Raw genomic sequence first — 14,806 nt, 5'->3', positions numbered from 1 at the left:
AGCTCTGCATGTCACATTACAGCAGAATATTATGAATCCATTTCCTCTGTCAGGTCAAAAAAAAAAAAAGACTGAAAATGAGAGAAAGCAAAATCTGCAGTCTTCTTCATTAGTGAGATGGAAATTTACAGAAATATACATGTTAACCCTGAAATTACTTAACTGGCACTCTCTACCTTGTGCTGCCTGTCTGTGCCCAAGCAATCTTCATTCCATGCTCCTGTACAAACACTAAGAGAATGCTGGGACAATCTTTTCAATTGTCTGTGAACTTGTCAAACATGGAGTGAGGAATATAAAGGGCATCAACAAACAAATACTGTTACAAAATCAAAACATGGCCAGATCCCATTGTTTATTTTTGACTATGTCAATGAAAAGGTCGTGTGGTGTATTTCTTGTTGCTTTGTTTTGCCAACTTTGGACAGCTGTAGCTTTGGTGTCCTTTCTTTGTTCATCTATCTGGTATGTGATAACTTCAAAACATGACATCTGATCAGGTTCAAAACATTGGCAGTGTTTGCATCAGTAAGCAGAACTTCACTGATTTTGCCTAAAGTAACGAAAACGGCCTGATCTTTCTATGTTTTCTGCCAACAAGGTTTGACCAGGGAGCGTGTAGGGCTTTGACAATGAATTTCTGATGCCTGTCAGCTCGGATGTGGCTCCATTGGCCGCTGCCTTCCCGGTAACTTGCTGTACGGCACTGCCCAGCCTCTTCTCTTGCACGACGTGGCCTCCCGCTAAGAGGGCCCCCCAAAACCAATAGCTGGCATCAGGTGGCTGTTGCTTGAACAAATTATTCTGCCCTTTAAGCCTCTTTTGCAGAGAACCGTCAGGAAAAGCGCGGCCGCGGCGGGCCTGCCCTGGCCGTGAGGCGCCGCTCCCCGCGCGCTCTGTGGCGGCGGGCGCGGCCGGCAGGGGGCAGCAGGCGGCCGGCGATGGGGGCGGCAGCGCCGAGGGTCGGGGCGCAGCCGCTCCGGCGGCACCGCCGCCAAAGGAAAAGAGGGTCGGCCCGGGGAGCAGCGGCCGCGCTGCTGGCACGGCTGGCGGGGACTCTCGGGGAGCTCCCGGGGGCGGGAGCGGGGCAGGGCGGGCGCGCGGCCGCCAGGTGAGGCGCGGAGCCCCCGGCCGGCAGGGCGGGCAGCCCGGGACAGCAGCGGGCGGCGGTGGCTGGACGGGGAGCGGGCACGGACTCGCTGCCGCTCAGGCTGCGCCGTCTCCGCGCAGCGGCCCGGGTCCCGCGAGGAGTCGCCCGCCCTGCCCCGTCGGCTCCGCGCCCGAGCGCAGCCGCCGGTCCGGGGCCGCGCTGCCGGGCAGCGCCGCCGGCGGGGCACCGTGCCCCGGTCACCTCGGCCCGACAGGGCTTCCCCAGTGCAGCCCGGTGTCTCCCTCTACGCCGCTACCCCCGCCGCGGCCGGGGATCCCCAGCCTGTGTGGAGCTGGGGCTGCCCGGGCTCCCCGCGGGATGCCCCGGGCGGGGCCGGAGCCGGGACTGGCCTCTCCCGGCCGCGGCGCCTCCCCGCCCGGCCCCGGGGAGCCGAGGGGGAACACGACGGTCCCGGTGATCCCGCTCCCCGCTGCCGTTCCCCGGTTCCGCTCCTCGGGCGGCGGGCAGCGAGCCGCGCCCGGGAGCTCCGTGCTCCCACCGGGTGCCGGGAATCCCCCGGTCGGGACGGGCCGGGCCGGGGAGGCTGCGCCGCAGTGAGCGGGGCTGTGCCGCTCTCGCCCTAGGTAGGATGGACCTGCCCCCCTGCCTCTGCCCCCATGTCCAATAAGAAGAGACCCGGCTTGACACCTGCCTATATACAGAGGAGGAGAGCAACATCTTCAGCGCTGGGCTTTGGAGGGGGGGGACCAACCCAAAACACAACACAGCATCAGGGCAGAGCGGGGGGCTCGGTGGTATTATAAAACCCCCCCAAGACTATGACTTCCAGTAAAATTGAGATGCCAGGGGAGGTGAAGGCAGATCCTGCAGCTCTGATGGCATCTCTGCATCTGCTGCCTTCTCCCACTCTCAACCTTGAAATCAAATACACCAAGGTAAGTTGTGTTCGTTTGTTCTGGCAGAGAAATTCATGGTTTGCTCTCCAAAGAAGGGATTTTGCTTGAAATTCTGCCCTACCCAATGTGGTGTAGAGATATTAAAAAAAAAAAAAACTGCTAAAAGATTGCCTTGAATCTGTAATAAAAGAAAAAGATTTTTAGCCCTGTAATCATCTGAAAAACCACAGGATAATAGAAAGCAAATTAGATCTGCTGAGACTGGCTTTGCCACTTCTCTGTAAATGTACTGTTTTCTACAGAGCCGTTGGGGTCTATTTTCAGTGCAAAATCAGTAGTTCTCGAGTGTGTTTACTTGCTTTTGATGTACTTCAGAGGACATTACTATACATACCTGAGTATCTCAATCAGAAAATAAAAACGTTTTCTTTCTTGAATTGCCCTGTGTGCCCAAGGGACTCTTTTACATTTCCTGGAGGACTCTTAATACTACCAGGTTGTTACAGCACTGGAACAGGTCTCCACAAACTTCCGTGATTCTTGAATACACTCTTGAACAATATTGTGAGAGGGCATGTTTTTCCTACAAACCTTTAGGAGTGATTTTCATAAAGAGAGGGTTAAGAACAAATCCACTGTAGAAATGTAGAAAAATCTGCTGGGTTTCTGTGGTGTCTTATGAGACTAAATTGGTTTTGTTGATTAAAATGGGCTTTAAAAACAGTCATTTGTTTGTAAGTGCATTTTGCATTTCAAAATTCGTTTTTATGTTTTTAATCTTTGCATCTTCAGTATCTTTAAAGAATGTTTTCATTTCTGTTGGAGAGGTTTCAGATCTATTGTATAAACAGATTACAATGTGTCAGACTTTGTTTCTAATTACCAAGTAACTTAATAGGAAAATAAGCACATCAGCACTGGAAAAAGGTGATAACATTTTTATCTACTGGAAATACAACTTCAGGAGCTTTAATGCTGATAGGAGACTCATTTTGGCTGATGTAGTGTAATTTTTTCTTCCATATCATCACTTTAAAAGCTTTTCATCTTTTCTCTTTTTTTAGTGAGTGCCAAAATTAATTTGTCTTCTAATTTGTTACAGCAATTCCTTGTTCTAGAACAATGTTTCAGAGGAGAGTCAACTATTTTAAATTTCATTACATTTTAATGCAAACTGTAGTATGAAAATCAAAAAATGCATATGGTTTCTTGCTCATAAATTCTTTTTAAATAGTTAAATAAGCAAGGAATGTAATTACTGGATGCTGTGTAGTGCTACACCTCGGGAGCAATCATACTGTGCAAAGAGTATTTGGCATGAATTTTGTTCATTGCTGGTTTCAGTGTGAACTGTGCTTCAGGAGGGTTTCGTGGGAAGTACTTGAGAGTAGTATCACAGCCAGTTTGCCTCATAAATGTATTGCATTTCTCTGTTCTAAAACTGGAGAATTGTTTCTAAAAACCTTTGAAAAGGACAGCAGTCATCAGCAATCACAGCTTTCTCTCTGTGAAGAATGTACAGTGACCTTTAATAGATCAATGCATAATTCCATCATCTCAGATCTAAAATGTAACACATTTTATACGGATGGAACAATTAAAAGAAAGTTATTTCATTTCAATATTAAGCCAAAACCAATGGCCATGTGTTTCTTCTAAGCTTGGGTTTGAGCTATCAGGTAACTCCTGGTTGCTTTTGAGAAAATTTTGGTTTAGGACAGGTATCAAATGTTTCACTTGGCATATCCTCTGTCTCTGTTTTTCTGTCTGTCTCGCTCTTTCCTCCTTTTTCTCTTTCTCTGCAGGAAATTCAAGTGATTTATAGATAATTGGAGTCTTCAGCTTGGAGTTTTGTCTTGGGCAGGACTTTTATCCTGGATCCACTTTCCCACCTATTACAAAGAAAAACAATCAAAAAATGAAATAATGGATTGTAACTTGATTCTTGCTTTTGAGGGAGTGGTCACTTCATGTCCTAAATGACAAACAACTTCCATAAACAATAAATAACATTAGACTAAAGCACTTTAGCAAGGAAAAAAAAAAAAAAAAAAAGAAAACAACAACCCCAGACCTTGTAAAATCAGACATCTGTAAGCATTCCTAGCAGTCTCTCTCCTGCTTGTTAGCTGGGAATTTTAAATACACAACCAGGACACAGAATTCTTGAACTCTTTATTACAGGTGTCTATGAATGTAAAAACATAATGATTTGGGAGTTAATTCTTTATGAAAAATAGCAGTGTCTATGAACATTTAAACTTAGTGAAAAAATTTGAAATATATTTTGCCAATTAAATTCTATTTCTGTAATTCTAAAGTTGGTAAGTAGACAGGCTCTTTAGAGTAGAACATGTTAAAATTCCAGGATTCCCTAAGTGAGTTTTGTTAAAGATTTGTAATATGTTCTGGGAAAAAGAAAATTGTTAATTAATCTTTTAATAACTGCATTACCCTTGGGGTTGCTATGAAAACTCCTTCCAACTACATAGATGAAACAAATATCACCTGTGTAATTCTAATTTATTTGATTATTTAGCAGAATTATTTAAACTTGTGAAATATTACTCTGGTAAGTTTATTGAAATAAGCAGAAAACTGTATGTGAAGTCCTTCTGATCCATTCACCTGACAGAGCACCCAGAGGCAATGTATGTTTGGATAGGTCCGAAAAAATATGATTTAGTGATGAAAATTACCCAATGTCATGGTTTTATGTAGGATGTGCAGCAGTAGCTATTGGGACTTCAGTATTGGAAGTCAGCCTATGCTGCTTTAAAAAAAACAGTCATTAGAAATATTTTTTCCCAGTTTTTTTAATACCTTGGCACAGTCTGTGATAAATAAAGTGTTGTAGATGTATGTAATAAGAACTGGTGAGCAGGATGTGAACCAGACATGCAGGTGAGTGTTCAAGCACACAGGGTTAAGTTTTGTGTGGCAAGTACTAGAACTGCTACATTTGGGATTATGTCTTCACTGTGATGACTCTGTAACTCTTCAGTTTTTAACATTAGCATTTGGGGAGGGATTGCATCTGCAGAATAGGGCATCTTGGAGTATTGCATGGAACTAGGTTGTTCCACAGCCCTGTGGCACAGCAAGCCCTCCTCAGGCATGTCAGGAGCAAGCTGGCAGTGCTGGGCTCCATATGTAAGGGGGCTCATAGGGAGGAAGGGGATCCAGCCCTCCCCCTGGGAGTAAGTCACGCTTCTACAAAAGTCAGCTTTGTGTCAGAAACTCTCCCAGAATGGCTGTTCCAGAAATATCAGATGTGTGAGAGAAGCAGTAGCATAATGTCTGCTAAGGACATGTCATTGGCATGTTTAGGATAGGGAGCACAGCCCAGAGAACCTGACAGCTTCTCAGGGTGGTCAGAGGGTTCACACTGTTACACTGATACCTCTTTCTTTTAAACTTTTGTGAAACTCCATTTCCCCTCCCAAGACTGTCTCCCAAGGATCTGACAGTAGATATGGAATCAGCCCAGTGGATTGAGCCCTTTGCAGCATTTCCCTCCTGCTGTCTCCATTTGAGGAGCTAAAGGTGTTTCTGCAGGATGTGGCTGTCCTTCCTTTGTTATAATCATGTTATAATGGCATAATGACATCTGCTTTACAAAATATTTTCATTGTGGTTTTAATAAGTTATGTTGACTCTTTCAAGGACAGCCTGGTATAGAATGAGGACCCCAGGGATCTGTCCTGTTGCAGCTCTGTCACTACATCAGGTAGCTGAGAGAATAAACGTTCTCAGTTTGCATCATGTTGAGCACACTAATCCAGATGGATGTTTTATGTTTTGTTTCTTGCTTGCCAACTGATTTAAGTCTGAGCAAGAGCTGAACAACTTCAGCATAAGGAGAAGCTGAAGAATTGTGGTTTTGAGAGCTTTTAAGAATTAGGTGCCCTAAAGGGATGAAGTTACAGTGCAGTGGCAGTGAGGAGGTACATGAAACATTTCTCTATTAACAGCCTATGGTTTAGCTGACAACCATATCTTCTTTGTCCTGTCTAAGTGGGTTTGCTTCTACCCTTACACCACAGGCTAAAATCTGTTCAGTTTCTACACACAGGCCAGGTAAACTACCCAGCACTGCAACAGAAAGCTGTATACAGGAGTTTGTATGAAGTATAGGCAAACTGCTTCTGGGTAGATGAAAGATAACAAATGCATGTCCAATTGTCACATGATAAACATCTGTGTTTGAAGAATTTTATTGCTAGGTTTTAGTATATTCATTCCCATTGCGCTTCCTTGGCATTACCCTTTCCATTAAAATTTCCAGCACGTGTTTCCAGATAAAATTCTAGACTGACATTATGATAGAAGGCAGGAAATCTATATTATTTAGATTAATATGCAGAATCTGGGGTTTTTTTTTTAACACAAGACAAGCTTTGGCAAAACTCAGGTAAGTGAGGAATACATGCGCTTTCCCATCTGTCTTTCCCTGAATGAGCTACTTTGGTGCCTTTTGAAGTCAGATCCACTGAGCGATGCCTGAAAAAAACAGCTTGGCTTTTGGGTCACCTAGGTGAGCACAGTTCTTTTACAAAAGATGGGGCACAGAAAATTAGAGATGTTTACATGAAGAGAAGATAAATAGAACAGCTACTTTACTCCTTTGTGGAACACTTCAGCATCTGATGCTGACACTAGGGATGCCCTCTGTATCATCACATACGATGTTTCAGTGTGTATACTGTATGCAGAGTTACTGTTGTTTACATCTCCAGTTTGAATTATCTTCCAGTGTATTAATACCTTGTTTTTAGTATTACAATCCATCAACTCAGTGATCAGAAAATATTTATGCAATTCCTTCCAAGTAGTAGCCTAAATATGGGATTATTCTTTCCTCCCAAACCTTTATGGTCTTCTGCACAAACTCAATTTACCCAAGTTTTGCATGAGGGCACAAGAAACAAGCATAGCCTTACGTGTATCCAGTCCCTGCCTTTGCTTATTCCAGTACAGCCACGACAGCCATGAGCCTTAAAAACACAGAAAGCACAGGGCTGAACTGGCCCCAACTAGAGAACTGTGGCAGACTGCTGTGTTACTGAGGGGTAACTATGGCAGCAGTGACCTCTTACTGTGCTGAATCTGCTGGATCTTCAGGGAAAATGCACCCTGGTTTAATGCATCAAGCTGTACAATAATATATTGCTGTCTCTGTCAGGTTGGAAGGGTCAGATGATGCACTGAAAGACTTTCTCATTGATTTTCTCATTGCAAAAAATGTTTAACACTTGAAGTATTCAAATGCAAAAGATCCATGTATTTATTTGCATACCAAAACCAGAAGGCCAGTAATAATCGGAGCACTTGCCTGAGTTGAAAGGCAGACAAATTCATACCCTTGCTCTGAAGCAAGCAGAGCAGAAACTTGAATATGGATGCCTAATTTCTTATGGGGAATAGGTCCAAATTTTGCTAACTTTACCTGCATTTGTGAAGAATTTCATGTTACCTGCTGTTGGATAATTTACTTCTAAGTATTTATGAGGTCTCAGACATCAGCTTGATAGCCCAGTAGGCAGGACACTAATGAAGGAAAAGTAGAATTCGAGTCTTTGCTTCAGGAATAGTCATGACATGATGTTGGACACAGCAAGGAATAACACACACACTCTCACACTCTTTCATTCTGACAAAAAAAAAATATCCCTCATTAATTCTCTGTCTCATTTTGTCCTTCAGAAACATTTCCCACAGACGTTGACCAATTTCCGTATTACATTTCTATCTTGTAGATCTGCTTTTTCTGATAAATCCCGCTGTCCAAAAATTCTTGATGCAGCTTGTCCATCTCCCTGTGGAGATGCAAAATTGTTCCCAGCAGATCTTAATGGGCTCTGCCAGTTTGAAGTTATTCACTGCCGTCAACTCCCTGGGAGGACCACACCATGGACCCACCAGATCCTGTTGTTCTCTTTTCTTTACAATGCATGTGAACAGTTCCCTTCAGTGAGCTGTTCATGGACATTGCAAATCATGGCACAGATCAGCATCCAGAAGTTGTCTGAACCTTTCCTTCCAAGAGACTTGGCATCTCCCTTGAGTTGCCCAAATGTCATTTAACTTCAGCCCCAGTAATATTTTCTACAATACTCTGATTAGCCTGAACATTTTTATCTACAAACTCTGTACCTTACTATTAATGATCTGCAAAGGCAGGTGAGCCAAGATATTGATTGCTAGTCACAGTAATGAAGGGGCACCTTGCTATTAACCTCTTTCCAGGGAGAATTATCCATTTATTTCCAGTCTTTTTATCTTATCTCTTAACCACTTTTTAATCCATGGCAGGACTTTATCTTTCACCATATGGTTACTAACTTTCCTTAATAGCCTCTTGCTAAGGACTTTATCATCAAAAGCCTTTTTAAAGTCTAAATAAATTGTATCCACTGATTCATCTCGGCTTCTCATTTGACTAACTATCTTCCAAGAAATCTCACACATTTACAGAGATAAATGATAAAAGATGAGTTCAGTGGTCCATGTCATAAATTCTTTGTCAGGTCTTGCATAAAGTCATGTTTCTTCTTTTACAGTTTTGCAGCTATCTTTTGTAAGGTTGGACTGTGGCATTTCTGTATTTATTTTTTGAAAATTCTTTCATTCTCCCCAATTCTAAAAAAAGCCCCACAGCTTTTTATCTGTTTGGGGTTTTTTTAGGAGTAGAACTCATTCCTTGAAACAAGTAACCAATGTATCACATCTAGTTCAGCTGAAAGAAATGACAGACAAAAAATGCAATTAAGTAAAGACAAGATCATAAGGAAGCTATGTAAATGTAATATAAGCACAGATATGTAGAGGTTTAAAAAATTTCAGAATGCTGCAGTTCTATGCAGTTCTCTAGTGAGGAATCCTCAGACAAGGAACAAGACATACCTACTTAAAGCACAGTAAGTGCATGAATAGCTGTGTGAAGATTTACTACCAAGTATTATGCAGAGAATGACAAAGTCTAAACATTGATTGCCATCCAAGGGCTCAATCATTCATTACTGTTATGGTTAGCAAATGAATTGCTGTTCAAACTGCTTATTCCTATCTGGTTTTCTCCAAAACACAAGTTTCCTATTTCAGAATTTGTCCAAAACCATATTTCTATTCATCAGTCTTTTCTGTAAATAGTGATCTACCTTTGTGACACGAATACAACACATCAATGCTAAGTCACACGGTGAACTAAGGTTTAGGAGCACTTCATTACTAAAAGTGTGATATGTGAAGCCACATAAAGTGTTGCTGCAATAACATTGCTGCAATAGTCTCCCAAATGAAAAAAGAAAAAAAGAACCTAATCCTTGATTACTTGGAGTCAGTGCCTTTCATGGAGAGCCTGGTGAATGATATCGATGACTAGAAACAAAATGCATTCCACCTTTGTTGGACTGAAGGGGGAAGATACTGCAGAGAACCAACCACATCATGTTCTGTGACCCAAGTGAAAATGTTTAAGGTCGGCTCAATTTCTGTTTGCCTTAGCTGGAGGTTAAAACACTGGGAACCACACTGACCACTAGAGTATGTAGACCTTAATTTGTGAGGGATTCCTAGGTAATGAAGACTTTGAATTGAACTCAAAATGTAAGGGGATGCTGTGGGACAGCTGTAAGGAGCCTACAGCAGCTGGTGTGGTTACAGAAAGGATATGTTTGCTAATTTCCATGTGGATTTATAGCATGCCCTAATTTAAAATGAGTTCCAAAAAAGTCCATTTGGAAAGTCACAAAAAATACCGGAAGTGTTGCATGGTAAAACAGGCTGCAGCCCCTTTGCTGAACTTGAAAAGAGGATGCCAGAGGGACACTGTCCTCTCCCCATGCTCTGGTCCTGTGGCAATGATTACACTAAATCCCTTGGGTTTTACTCAGAAACTCTCAGAAAGTGCCCTTCCAGACAGAAATTCCAAAGACATGTATTTACACAGGTAAGGTCTTATCTCTGTATGAGACTGATTTCTTTCCAAAGCAGAGCTATTTACCATTCTGTGTAAATACGGGTATTTTTAGACTGTCTTATAAAGGCTGATCTTATCCTCTTGTGAGTAGGTCAGCATGCCTTAAATTTGTCATTTGTCAGAATGTCAGGTGTACATTTCATCTGAAATAGATCTCTCCAGTTGGAAGATCCTTCCAGATCTGTGCTGTGGCAGTTTTCTCATGCTTCATGGGAGAAACACCACTTAATGCATCATCATCATCCTCCTCATCACCCCCACCACTGGTACACTCTAAGTGGTTTTTATGCAATTCCTGATGCCTTTTGAAAACTGGAAGAACTGATGCAGTAGATTTCAGGATGCACTAGCATTTGAAATTTCTTTTTATTTCAGGAACTTTATTTCAGCTCCTTACAGCACAATTGGGAGTGAAGCACTGTGCCTGTCCTGGGCTCAGCCCTTAAATGATTTTTGATGTACTGCTGGTGTTAGATTTTCAGTAAAGATGATTCTCCAGAACAAGTATTTTTACCTGTCATTTTCCAGTCTTCCAACTAGTGGCTCTGCTTTTCTAATTTTTGAACAGAAATATAATCTCCTTTAGGATAGCCAAATAAGGATCTTCCCAAAATAAGCAGCCACCTCTGGAATTATCTTCAGTCTCCCTTTCATAGCCAGGTTGTGTTCAGAATCCAGTGACCCTCCCACAGACCCTATCTGCTTATTTATTTAATTTAGACTTCTCTTGGCTGTTTTATTTCTGTTACCTTTCCAGTAATTTTCTTCAGAAAATTTAGTATGTTTTGTAGCAATTTTTATTTTTGGTGTTTGCAGTCTTTGTGTTTTCCAGCCTACTTTTCCTCTCATGTCTTCCTTCTTTGCCACCCCATTTATTTTCTTGCCTGTGCTTCCCATTCTTAACCTTGGGAATGCAAATCTTTTTTGACTCTTTCACATTCTTAAGCCTCCATGCTGATTCTATGGATTTTAATTTCCGAGCTTCAAGCAGGGAGTTTCTAAGTTACTTCCTCTTTAAAAAAAAATCTGCTTCTTGAAGTTTAGTATCCCAGAGAGTATGGCTTCTTCATGTGTTTCTCTCCTGCAACGAAGCTGGAATTATTTACATGGTAACCATTTCTCAGGGGTTCAGACACAATTTTTAGTCCTTGACAGGACTATGTCAAATGCTGTTTACATTAGGATACATAAAACTGTTCTCTACACACTGTTTCAGTGCAGCTTGCACTGAACTAATACAGAGTTATTTTGGCTCCAGCCTTACTGCCTTCATACTGTTTTTCCTCTTCAGTACCACTTCAATGGCACTTCAGTTGCTCTTATTTTGAAGTCAGTACCTCACTCCAGCTATTATCCTTCACGATCTACACTGCTCCTATACCCGTGGGTCTGCATTTTGTGTTATTTCTCCCCTCCAAGCAGTGCCCACGCAAAGCGTTGCACACACAGAGCTGCTCCCCCCTCTGCAGCCTGACTTGTCCTCCCTACACAGCTTACACGTAAAAAGTGTGGTATGCCTCTGATAATTCTCATCCCCTTATGCTCAGAAAATGCTGTTTTTTCCTCTCAGTGACAGAGTCCAGATCACCCATTTTCACACTCAGCTTCCTTAGGCTGGTTTATAGGCACTTGCGCTTTTATTTCCCAACTATAAGATGACCTAGATGAACATTGTGATCTAGTTCGTTGAAAAACCCTGTAAAGTCTTTTCAGCTCAATCACAAAAGCACTTCCCATGACACTGCACCTCACTTTTATTTACCATTCTGCTAGTGTAAAATGTCCTTAAAATAGAATTTAATTTTAAACTGGGTTTAATACTTCTTTATATTGTCAAATTGATTTGAGAAGGCATTTATGTAACTGACAGGTGGATACACAGATATCTTCTTTTTTTTAAGGAACCACTTCATTTTGTTGTCTGAAACGTATTTGGAGTATATTTTAAACATTCTTTGCACCCAGACATAAAAGCACTGTCCTGATTCTACTGGATATTTTCAAAGCTTACCATAACATGTACATTTTATATTTGCTTATGTTTTTTTTGTTTTTCAGCTGTAACAGAAATAGTTTATTCTTGAGTTTGTCAAAACTAGCAAGAAATTACCACCTACCTTCCAAAACAAGGAATTTTTTAATTTTTCCAGTTGCTTCAGTTGTGACACACTGTTACAGCAGTCCTGTACCAGAATGGCCTGCACAGACCTTGAGAAACGAGCACAGTTGTTTTTCAGGATGTCTGGCTAAGCCTTTACCCCCTTTTCCATCAGTGCCAGACATTTTGTTGGTCTTCCTCTTTTTGTTCTTACCACACTTTCTTTACCACTGTTACTTAACAGTCTCTTCTCTTTTGTGATGTTTATTGGATGCTGTTTTCCTGCAAGGTGAAAATCAAGCTCTGGTTTTTTCATTATTAATTTGAAACAGTGATATAATACTAACACTATATGTGCCATAGCTATGCTGATGATGGCTTAGGAGTCTTGGTGGTCCAACCCTTTGATAGTGGTTTTAAATCCATTTGTTACTTTACTTAAGATGTTTTTAGCTGGTATCACTCAACTGCAAGTGTTAATATTCTTCTCCATCACATCTTTCAGAAGGCATTAATTGATTCAGCCTCACTGTAAAACTGTGACAAGGTTCCTTCACAGATGGGGGAGTTTAAATTTGTGGGAGTGTAACCATGACTAACTCAGACAGTAGGTCAGTGTCAGAGGCAGGATCTCTTGCTAAACCAGCCAGACTACAAGAAGATCAAGCCTCTATTTTTGTACATGGTATTCTGGGAAATGGCAATACAGATGAATTTTGGAGCTGGTGTTTACCTGTGGATGCATGTCTGCATTTCTGTATGTTATTAATTGCACACCTCTTAGTGTGCTCACTATACACACACACACAGTATAGATGAAAAGACTCCTTTCTTTGTGCTCTTTGCTCTCTTTCTGTGTCACTTCATCGGAGTTGTCTCTGTTGCTGTTCCTCTGAGTGTTGTCAGGGAGGCAGTGCCCTCCTTGCTGCAAGATCTGCATAATGAGTTCAGATGGAGCTGAAGCTGGTGATGTTGTTCCCCTCTGTACTTCTCTTTAGGAGGAGGAATATTCCATCAGTACAAAGCAGTGACAGTACTGGAGCTGCAATTCTGCTATTGCTTCTATTCACATCTCAAAGGTTTTCTTTCAGTAAGGCACCCCAGCATGGAGGGAGAAGGAAAGCCCTCCTGTTTAGATGCCAAGCAGGAGCCCAGTGAAGAACATGCCCACTGACAGTACAGCTGTTCCTCCCATCAGCCAAGACAATTGCTTTTAATGTCTGGATTCTGCATGCAACACCAATGTGTTCATGCTCTTGCTCTCTGTCTCAGTTAATTTCTTTCCTTGAGGGAGCAACAGGACAAATCCTTTGATAACTTGTTTCCTGGTTAGAAGCCTTTACCTGCTTTCCTGGAGTGGTTCCCTGTGGCTGGGAACCCTTGTAGTCAGCTCTTCCAGCTGTTTGCCTAAATGGTCTTTAGGGAGACTAAAAGCAATGAACCAGGAATAGCAACATTTGACTTTCAGCCAGGTCCCAGGGGAATTTTGTAATTACTCACTGCATTGGATTGGCAACATACCTTATACCTTATAGCAGGTACCTGCCAAAGGCTGCATGCCATGAACCTCCACAAACAGCTGTCACTGGTGTGCTCCTTGCAGAAGTGTGGCACTGGGGGACATGTTTGCTGTAATTAACACTGGGCTCCATACCTTTACATACCAATAGTACTTGCAATGTCTGGGTGAAAAAATTTTCAGATTTAAGTCTTGATAGTGTTTTTAGCTATTTAGTGATCATGTGTCATTGTGTTCACTACAAGCATAAATCCTGTCTTGTAGACAGCAGGGAAGCTAATGAGGTTTGCCCATATTCTGATATCATTACAAGGGGTTCCAGCAGAGAAAAATGCAGTTTGGTTATAAAGGGGAAAAGAATTTTGAAGGAAATTAGGAGAGTGGATCTCAGGATTGCATATTTGAGTATTCAAGTTTTCTAAAGAAGGCTCTTTATTGACAAGACTTATAGCACCCTTTACTCACTTAAGGAAAGCTCAGTATAACCAGGTATTGGGTTTGCTCTAATCCACTTGTTTAATACTGCATGTTTGGCAAAAGTTTAGGGTCATGTTTTTTTATTTATATACTCAAAGTCATTAGTCTGTTTCTATTTAAAGTTAAATATAAGAGCTCATTTTTCATGAAGGCCTTCATCTCTATACAGAATAACTTGCTGGTCATATACAAAAATGTTAAATTCTATCAAGCATTGGCATAATTTTGTTATATCCTCAGGCATTCTATTTGATTGAGACTGTAATCAGCTCTTGCAAGAACACTCCACACCCAGTTTTAGCTTAGCACCACAGTGTACTTTGAGGTATAAATCTGACAGGTATCCAAGCACAGCAGGATGCTTTGACAGTTTAAACCCAGTTCTCCCCAATCAGCCTTTTGAATAATAAAAAGCAGTTTTGTACATGTTTCCAGTTTTGTACATGTAAAAGGCAATGACTTAATCAACAGAAAGAACTGGAGGAGAAATTAGAACTGAACTCTGAGGAAAGGTAGTCTAACAGTTTCTTCTCTCCAGAAGAATATTTTAAAGTAAATAAATTAGTATTTTCCAAGACTTTTTGTTGAAAATAATTTCCAGCCTGTGAGATTTCATTGCAGCATTGAATGAGAGGTGTTGGGTTCTTTTGCATCTTCTCGAAGAGCAAAAAGAATTTATAAATCAGACTTCTGGGAATTGTTATCTCACAGCTTCTTCTAACAA

At 41.7% G+C, this 14,806-nt stretch overlaps 1 protein-coding gene across 2 annotated transcripts in view; it reads left to right on the top strand.

Moving 5' to 3' along the window:
- The window catches only part of ALDH1A2 (aldehyde dehydrogenase 1 family member A2), a 65,789-nt gene that overhangs the window by 11,132 nt on the left and 39,851 nt on the right, over window positions 1–14,806 (top strand). The window contains exon 1 of one of the 2 annotated variants that reach the window (XM_041469118.1): window positions 1,840–2,046. The exons of the other annotated variant lie outside the window; for it this stretch is intronic. Within the exon in view, the coding sequence (XP_041325052.1) occupies window positions 1,930–2,046 (117 nt within the window). The 5' untranslated portion in view covers window positions 1,840–1,929. Of the gene's footprint in view, window positions 1–1,839; window positions 2,047–14,806 lie in introns of those variants that run through there. 2 annotated transcript variants of the gene reach the window in all.

This window comes from Pyrgilauda ruficollis, unplaced genomic scaffold (assembly GCF_017590135.1).
Source record: "Pyrgilauda ruficollis isolate IOZ18807 unplaced genomic scaffold, ASM1759013v1 scaffold23, whole genome shotgun sequence".
Lineage (NCBI taxonomy): Eukaryota > Metazoa > Chordata > Aves > Passeriformes > Passeridae > Pyrgilauda > Pyrgilauda ruficollis.
Note: the sequence above shows the minus strand (reverse complement) of the source record. Positions and strands in the feature narration are given on the sequence as shown.